This window comes from Rhea americana, unplaced genomic scaffold, assembly GCF_003343005.1.
Source record: "Rhea americana isolate MKP2758 unplaced genomic scaffold, rheAme1 scaffold_862, whole genome shotgun sequence".
NCBI classification, from domain to species: Eukaryota; Metazoa; Chordata; class Aves; order Rheiformes; family Rheidae; genus Rhea; species Rhea americana.
In genome coordinates, this window is record NW_028187047.1 from 4,749 (window position 1) to 13,346 (window position 8,598).

At 66.3% G+C, this 8,598-nt stretch overlaps 1 protein-coding gene across 1 annotated transcript in view; it reads right to left on the reverse strand.

Moving 5' to 3' along the window:
• LOC146585002 (sodium/potassium-transporting ATPase subunit alpha-2) overlaps positions 1–8,598 on the reverse strand; it is an 11,314-nt gene that overhangs the window by 2,033 nt on the left and 683 nt on the right. Inside the window, exons 2-21 of the mRNA XM_085323734.1 lie at positions 8,384–8,556; positions 8,016–8,075; positions 7,606–7,809; positions 7,092–7,205; positions 6,688–6,822; positions 6,356–6,473; positions 5,466–5,734; positions 5,106–5,304; positions 4,544–4,653; positions 4,305–4,439; positions 3,935–4,124; positions 3,117–3,292; positions 2,878–3,014; positions 2,086–2,236; positions 1,734–1,902; positions 1,447–1,601; positions 1,247–1,370; positions 507–652; positions 257–387; positions 44–145 (exon numbers count right to left, since the gene is read on the reverse strand). Of these exons, the coding sequence (XP_085179860.1) occupies positions 44–145; positions 257–387; positions 507–652; positions 1,247–1,370; positions 1,447–1,601; positions 1,734–1,902; positions 2,086–2,236; positions 2,878–3,014; positions 3,117–3,292; positions 3,935–4,124; positions 4,305–4,439; positions 4,544–4,653; positions 5,106–5,304; positions 5,466–5,734; positions 6,356–6,473; positions 6,688–6,822; positions 7,092–7,205; positions 7,606–7,809; positions 8,016–8,075; positions 8,384–8,556 (2,998 nt within the window). The remainder of the gene's footprint in view (positions 1–43; positions 146–256; positions 388–506; positions 653–1,246; positions 1,371–1,446; positions 1,602–1,733; positions 1,903–2,085; positions 2,237–2,877; positions 3,015–3,116; positions 3,293–3,934; positions 4,125–4,304; positions 4,440–4,543; positions 4,654–5,105; positions 5,305–5,465; positions 5,735–6,355; positions 6,474–6,687; positions 6,823–7,091; positions 7,206–7,605; positions 7,810–8,015; positions 8,076–8,383; positions 8,557–8,598) is intronic.

An 8,598-nucleotide genomic window follows, 5' to 3' on the forward strand; every position in this document is an offset into this window, starting at 1 on the left:
CAGCTCCAAGAGGCCGCGGGCGCAGCCCCCAGTGGGCACTCACTTGAGCGGGTACATGCGCAGTGCTACCCCCATGCCCGGGCAGTAGGACAGAAACGCTGCCAGCGCCGTCTCCTCCAGCAGCCCAAAGATGAGGATCTTGTTCCTGTGGGACAGCAACGTTGGTGCGACACAGGTGACCCAGCACCCATGGGCCCAGCACCCTCCAAACGCCCCTGCGGGGAGCCCGCGGCACWTGTGGCCGGGGCGGCCTCACTTCATGCCCTGCTGGAAGACGGAGTTGCGGCGGGTCTTGCAGATGATGAGGTCGGCCCACTGCACCACCACGATGCTGGCGAAGAAGGCCGTGTGGCACGTGAACTCCACCACCTTGCGCTGCTCGTAGGTCTGCGGTGGACACGCAGTGCCGCATCAGCCCGGCGGCACGAGCGGGCACCCGCAGGTGCCCCACCACAACCCGCCGGCTTTGCTTGGCATGGCACGGCATGGCCTGGCATGGCACTCACCCACTCCTGCCCGTAAGAGTCCTCCAGGTCGTTGGTGGAGCGGTCGTCCCAGGCGAGGCGGATGCCCACAAGGGTGGAGGGCAGGAAGCCGTTCTCCGCCAGGATCACGAAGTAGGTGAAGAAGCCACCCAGAGCTTGGATCATCCCTGCAGGCACCGGGTGCCTCAGCCCTCATTGGGCCCGTCCCCGCGACTGCGACGCCACATGGGCGCCTCGGGGCCACCCAGGGTCCCTGGGGACACTCAGTGCCCTTCATCTCCTGCTGTCCCAGGGTACCCTGGGGTCACGAGTGGGTGCCCTGGGTGCCACTTGGTGCCCCAGTATCACCAATGGGTGCCCTGAGGTCACTAGCACATGTCCTAGTACCACAAGTGTGTCTTCAGGTGCCACTTGGCAGCCCTCATGTCACTATTGGCTGCCCAGGTGTCATGAGTGGGTCCCCTGGTGTCACTAGTGGGTCCTTGGGTGCCAGTTGGTGTCCTTAGTATCATGAATGGATGTGCTGGTGTCACATGGCGTCCCTGAAGCCAGCAAAGGGGACCTCCCCTGGTGTCACAAGCAGGTCCTCAGGTGCCACCTCATGCCCTTAGTATCACTAGAAGATGCCCTGATTTCACCAGTTGGTGCCCTAGTGTCACTGGTGGGTGCCCTTGGTCTCACCAGCGGGTGCCCAGATGTCCCTGGTGGGTCCCCAGCGTCCCCCGGGTGCCCAGGTGGGCACATCCGGGGGAAGTCCTCACCGATCTGCCCGTAGGCCATGCTGATGAGCCGCTCGTTCACCAGCTTGTCCGTCTTGGGGTTCCTCGGCTGCCGCTTCATGATGTCGCTCTCGGCCGCCTCGTAGGCCAGGGAGATGGCGGGGACCTGGGTGGGCCAGCGGGTGAGTGGGGCGCCCCGCCGGTGTCCCCGTGTCCCTCCTCCTTCCCCACCAAGGTCTCACCATGTCAGTGCCCAGGTCAATGCAGAGGATGGTGACGGTGCCCAGGGGCAGYGGGATGTTGGCGATGATGAAGAGGAGGAAGGGGGTGATCTCGGGGATGTTGCTGGTGAGGGTGTAGGCGATGGACTTCTTCAGGTTGTCGAAGATGAGGCGCCCTGCGGGGTGCCCAGGGTGGCAGGTCACCGAGTGCCACCCGCCACTCCGGCAATGCCACCCGGGGAGGGAGCCAGGGCAGGCTGGTGGCCCGCGGCAGGTGGGGAGGGGAACCCGCTGCGGTGGGCACCGACCTTCCTCCACACCGGTGACGATGGAGGCAAARTTGTCGTCCAGCAGGATCATGTCGGCCGCCTGCTTGGAGACGTCGGAGCCGGCGATGCCCATGGCTATGCCGATGTCGGCCTTCTTCAGGGCCGGCGAGTCGTTCACCCCGTCGCCCGTCACCGCCACGATGGCACCCTGGCACGGCACGGGGGGACAGGGCAATGCCAGGCATGGGGGCATCAGGGCACAGGATGGCACCAGGCACTGCTGGTGGTGAGGGACAGGGATGGAGCAGGACGGGGCATCGCCGTGGGGGCATGGAGAGCCTGGGTGGGGGGCACTGGGGCGGAAGGAGCAGAGCGGGCGCGAGGTGCCCACCTGGCGCTGGCAGCCCTCCACGATGATGAGCTTCTGCTGGGGCGAGGTGCGGGCGAAGACGATCTCCGTGTGGTTCTTGAGGATCTCRTCGAGCTGCTCCGACGTCATGTCCTTGAGGTCGGAGCCGTGCACCACGCAGGCCTTGGCCTCCCTGCGGGCACAAGCGCGCCTGAGTGGCGCCAGCCCGGCGCCCGCGGGGCCATGGCCACCAGGCTGTGCCAGGCCAGGATGCACCGTGCCAGGATGCACAATGCCAGGCTGTCCCAGGTTGCACCACACTGGGCCATGCCAGGGGCCATGCTGGGCCGTGCCAGGCTGCATCGTGCTGGGCCGGGCCATGTTGCACTGTGCCAAGATGCACTGTGCCAGGCTGTGCCAGGCTGCACCACGCTGGGCCATGCTGGGCCGTGCCAGGGGCCGTGCTGGGCCGTGCCAGGCTGCATCGTGCTGGGCCGGGCCATGTTGCACTGTGTCAAGATGCACTGTGCCAGGCTGTGCCAGGCTGCACCACGCTGGGCCATGCTGGGCCGTGCCAGGCTGCATCATGCTGGGCCGGGCCATGTTGCACTGTGCCAAGATGCACTGTGCCAGGCTTTGCCAGGATGCACCATGCTGGGCCGTGCTGGGCTGTGCTGTGCTCTACCGTGCCAGGCTGCACCATACTGGGCCATGCCAGGCTGCACCAAGCCAAGCTGCACCACATTGTACCATGCCAGGCTGTGCCATGTCACTCCACGCCGGGCTGTGCCATGTCCCACCGTGCCAGGCTGGGCTGTGCCCTCTGCGACCTACCGGGGGTTGACCTGGCTGACGGGGATGTTGAGGCGGGCAGCGATGTCCTCCACCGTCTCGTTGCCCTCCGAGATGATACCCACGCCCTTGGCGATGGCCTTGGCCGTGATGGGGTGGTCCCCGGTCACCATGATCACCTGTGGTGGTGGCAAGAGGGGCGGGAGGGACATCACGCTGTGAGGACGGGTCGCGGGCACGGCCAAACACCTCGGGGTGGTGGTGGTGTGGGGGGCCCATACCTTGATGCCGGCGCTGCGGCACTTGCCCACGGCGTCGGGCACGGCGGCGCGGGGTGGGTCGATCATGGACATGAGCCCCACRAAGCACAGGTCSGTGGTGGGGAAGTTGATCTCGTCGGCGTCGAACCTGAAACCTCGGGGGAACTTGTCCGGGGGCAGGTAGAGGTGACAGAAACCTGTCGGGGCACCGGTGGGTGACACGGGCACCGGCACCTCGCCTTCAGCCGCCCCCACGGCCTCCGTGCTCCTCCACGGCGTGATGTCCCCTTTGGGGTCTCCTGTCCCCTCTCCCTTGTCCCTGCTCACTGATGTCACCCTGTCCCCCACGTCCCTACTGCTTCATGCCCCCTGTCTGCCCGTGTCCCATATACCCCTGTGCCCCCGTGTCCCCATACCCCCATATCCCTCTGCCCTGTGTCCCCATGTCCCCCATTCTCCTTGTCCCCATACCTCCTTGTCCCCTGTCCACCATGTCCCCTGTGCCTCCTCCCCATGCTCCACGGCTCCTGTGTCCCCAAGCCCCCCATGGCCCCGTGCCCCCACGTCCCCGTACCCCAAGCCCGCCATGTCCCTGTGCCTCTGTGTCCCCATACGCCATGTCCCCATGTCCCTGTGCCCCCACGGCCCCATGCCCCTGTGTCCCCATGTCCTCCATTCTCCTTGTCTCCTGTCCACCATGTCCCCTATCCCACCTCCCCGTGCTCCATGGCTCCTGTGTCCCCAAGCCCCCCATGGCCCTATGCTCCCCATATCACACATAACCCACCCTTGTCCCCCCCGCCCATGGCTCCAGCACCCGCCGGGCCGGACGCCCTCACCCAGGACGCGCTCGCCCAGCCCGCCCAGCTCCAGGTAGGCGTTCTGGAAGGCTTCGCGCATCTCCTCGTCCAGCGGCACCTCCTGGCCTTGCACAAGGATGCGGGAGCAGCGGTCCAGGATGCGCTCTGGGGCGCCCTTCATCACCAGCAGGTAACCCTGCGGGTCATCCTCCCGCTCGTGGATGGAGAGCTGCGGGCACAGCGGGACCGGGCAAGGCTGGCAAGGTGCCACCGGTGCCACCGAGCGGGCGCCCACTCACCAAACGAGCTGTCCCCAGTCCCACGCAATGCGCCCACGGCGTTGGGCACCCGGCAATGCTGCCCAGCACCGGGGTTGGCCCCCCACGGTTGTGCCCATCCCGGGTGGCACCTGGTACTTGTTGGTGGAGTTGAAGGGGATTTCGGTGACTTTGGGGTTCTTGTCCCGCATCTTCTTGACGGAGCCGCATGAGAGCTGGATGCACTTCAGCAGCGCCGACTCGGACGCGTCGCCTGCTGTGTCGCGCTGGGGYGCAGAGAGGCGGCTCAGCACCGCCACCGAGTGCCACGGGCGACGGAGGGGACTGTCGGGGACGGGGCCACCCTGGTGGCACCCGGGCGGCCACCTACCTTGGAAATGGAGATGTTCTCCTGGCCCGGCTTGAAGACGGCACGGTTGCAGAGCCCGGCGATGCGCGCCAGGGCTGCCCACGTGGGCGAGCGCTTGTCGAAGGTGGCACCTGCGGGATGCCCAGTCCCCATCCCCGTCAGCCATGCCACAGCTCCCCCACCATGTCCCTCACCTCCTTCGACTGGGCCAGCTCGGCCTGGGCAGCGTCCCTGGCCCCAGGGTCTTGAGGAGGTGTCTGAGGAAGTGGTGCTCCTGGGGACAAGGTGGYCCCAAGGAAAGGTGCCCAAGGGAAGGGGTAGCCCAGGGATCAGGGTGCCCMGTGGTCAGGGAGCCCAGGGCAAGGAGAATCCAGGAGAAGGAGGTATCCAGGGGTCAGGGCACCAGGGAAGCAATGTCTGGGTGCAGGAGCAAGGAGTGGGGTGCCCAGGCAGAGACGGGGCTGCCTGGCAAAACGGTACCAGAGGAAGGGGCACCCAGGGCAGGCGGGTGCTGGGACAGAGAAGGTGCCCAGGGAGGTAGTGCCAGGGGAAGGGGCGCCTGGGCGCCGTGTCGACCGCCCACCCGACTGGTCCTCGGTGGTGTCGGCCTCGTGGATCTGGTTGTCGAACCACATGTGGGCCACGGTCATGCGGTTCTGGGTGAGGGTGCCCGTCTTGTCGGAGCAGATAGTGGAGGTGGAGCCTAGGGTCTCCACCGCCTCCAGGTTCTTCACCAGGCAGTTCTTGCGCGCCATGCGCTTGGCCGTCAGCGTCAGGCACACCTGACATGACAGCACCCATGGGTGTCAGAACACCATGGGTGCCAGCGGGCATCGCCGGGCACCACTGGCAACATCGGGCACCAAGCGCTGCCCATTGCACCAGTACCTGGGCCAGTCAAGCACTGCCCAGTATAACCATTCCCTTTACCCAGTGCCCTTACCGTGACGGTGGCCAGYAGCCCCTCGGGGACGTTGGCCACGATGATGCCGATGAGGAAGATGACGGCCTCGAGCCAGGTGTAGCCGAGGATGAGGGAGAGGATGAAGAAGGAGAGGCCGAGGAAGACGGCGACGCCGGTGATGAGGCGGATGAAGTGCTCGATCTCCATGGCGATGGGCGTGCGGCCCACCTCGAGCCCCGAGGCCAGCGAGGCGATGCGCCCCATCACCGTGCGGTCCCCCGTGGAGATCACGATGCCCCGGGCTGTGCCTGGTGGGGACACGTGTGGGACATGAGCCCCCAYTGAGTGCCGGGGCCTTCCTGGGCACCCACCCACCTGGGTGACGTTGAGGACACCCATCCATGTAGGGGACACCAGGGACACCCACCTGCCCAAGGGCACCGTGAGCATGTGCTCACCTAGGGGACATCAGGGACATGCAAGGGGCATTGGGGCATGAAGGCCACATGGCCACTTTGGGCCCTGGTGGCACAAGGAGCACTGAGGGCACCCACCTGCCCAGGGGACCCTAAAGGCCCTGGAGACACCTGTTTGCCCAGGGACACAGGGGCACCCGGGGCACACCCACCCACTTAGGGGACCCAGGGGCCTTGGGGACATGTGACAACCCTGGGGATAGGAGAGGAACCAGCAGTGCCCATCCCAGGCGTATCAGGGCACTAGCGCACTGGGGCACCCACTTATCCATGAGACTCGGGAGACAGCAGGGACACCTGCCCATCCCGGGGGGTCCTGGGGACATTGGGGGTCTGGGAGCATCACCAGTGCCTGGTGCCCACCTAGTGCCTGGGGACCCCCAGGGCTCCCAGTGCCTCTCCCATGGATGCCAGGGGCCCACCCCACGCCCAGCACCCACTGGATGCCCTCACCCTCCACACAGTTGGTGGAGAAGAAGCAGATGTTTCGGGTCTCCAGCGGGTTCTCGTGGGTGAACTCGGGCGAGCGGGTCTGCGGCTCTGACTCACCCGTCAGCGARGAGTTATCGACCTGGCGCAGCGAGCAGGGGCATGGGTGCGGGCTGGCATGGCTGGCTCCATCTGCGCCCCACCTCATGCCCCCCGGCACGGCTGGCCAGACGCCTCCAGCCCCACTGGCCACCTCCTGCCAGTGCTGGTTCCCACCAAGTTTCAGGCTTGGTGCCAGATCCATGCCATCCCCGGTGCCCACCCTGGGCCAGGGCRGGTGCCCCGTGCCCACTCACCTTGCAGCCATGTGAGGAGATGATGCGCATGTCCGCGGGCACCCGGTCGCCCCCCTTCACCTCCACCAGGTCCCCGACCACCACGTTCTCCGCGTTGATCTGGATCTTCTCACCCTCGCGGATCACCAGTGCTTGCTGCAGGGGCACAGGGGGAACCCTGAGGGGTGGCACAGGCACCCCGCCACACACCCAGCGGGGCACCAGGACCCTCCACCCATGCCATGGACTCCATGCAGGCATCACCTCGGTCTTACCCTGCTGGTGGGTGCCCATCCCCTGAGACACCCACCTCCCCTGAGACTTTACACAGAGTATYGACAATGCCACACCATGGGCCACCCATAAGGGCCTGGGGTGCTGTGGGGGGAGGAGGGTACCCGGGCAGCGTCACCCATTGGTCCTACCTGTGGCACCATGTTCTTGAAGGAATCCATGATCTTGGAGCTTTTGGCCTCTTGGTAGTAGGAGAAGCAGCCGGTGACGATGACGACRGCGGCCAGCACCACCCCCAGATAGAGCTGGGGGACGGAGGCACCGTGTCAGGAGGCCTCCTGGCACATACTCCAGGCGGGCATGTGCCCCATGCCCACAGTGCCCCATGCCCCACGCCCCATGCTGGGGACACGTGGCCCAGCTGGTCCCCACACCTCCACGGTGCCCACGTCCCTGCAATGCCCCCTGCTCTGCAATGCCCACGCTCCCCACGGTGCCCACATCTCCACGGTAGCTGCGACCMCACGATGCCCGCGTCCCCTGAGATGTCTCCACCTCCACGATGCCTGGCACCGTTGCGATGATCACCACRGCGTGATGCCCCTATGACACCAACAACCCTGCAGCACCCACAACCCCTGCGATGCCCACACCCCGGCGGCACCCGCACCCCCCGGGCTGCCCGCGCTGCGCCGGTGCCCTCACGTTGTCGTTGGACGGCTCGTCCTCCATGGCGGCCTGGATGCCGTAGGCGAGGAAGCAGAGGATGGCGCCGATCCAGAGCAGTATGGAGAAGCCGCCGAAGAGCTGGCGGCAGAACTTGACCCACTCGGGGGTGGTGGGCGGCGGCGTGAGGGCGTTGGGACCATCCTGCACCAGGATCTCCGCCGCCCGCGCGTTGGTCAGGCCCTGCGGGCGAGGGGACGGTGCCAGCCTGGGCGCCAATGGCCAACGACCCCAGATGGCCTCAAGCCCCTCTGAGCACTGTCACTGCCCGGGATAGGGGGACACGGTGGGTTGGGGGCACCAGGAGGTGCGAGGAGGGAGCAGGGTGCCCACGGTAGGGGGACATGGTAGGCATGCCTGGCACAGTGGGCACAGCAGGAACATCTTACCCTGGACAGATCCACCTGGTACTTCCTGCCCAGCTCATCCAGGGACAGTTTGTGGTCATCCTGCCCGGGCAGAGGGTACCTGAGTCACAGCAGCCTGGGCCCTGGGTCACCTCGGGGCTGTTGCCCTCTCCAGTGCCATGCTGCAGCCTGCCCTGCCCTCCGTCCCACCACCTTCCATCTAGYTCATCCACTGTCCATCCCTCCTCTCCCACCTCCCCATTGCTCCCCGGACCCATGGTGCCAGGTGGCACCCGTGTCCTCCCAACCTGCCCTCCCACACAACACCCATCCTTGTGCCCATCGCTGGCCCCCTCGGCCATGCGCCTTGTGTCCCCACRCCCGCTCGGTCCCCATAGCACTGTCCTTACCAAGTTCACCTCCTTCTTCAGCTCGTCCAGCTCCTTCTCCTTCTGCTTTCTCTTGCCGCCCCCATTCTCCGAGGTTGTGGCTGCAGGCGAGTACTCCCGGCCAGCCTGTGGGCATGGTGTCACCACCAGCACAGGGTCACCATGGACATGGCCATCATCATGGGCAGTGTTACCTCCAGCATGGTGTCACCATGGGCATGGTGCCACCACCAGCA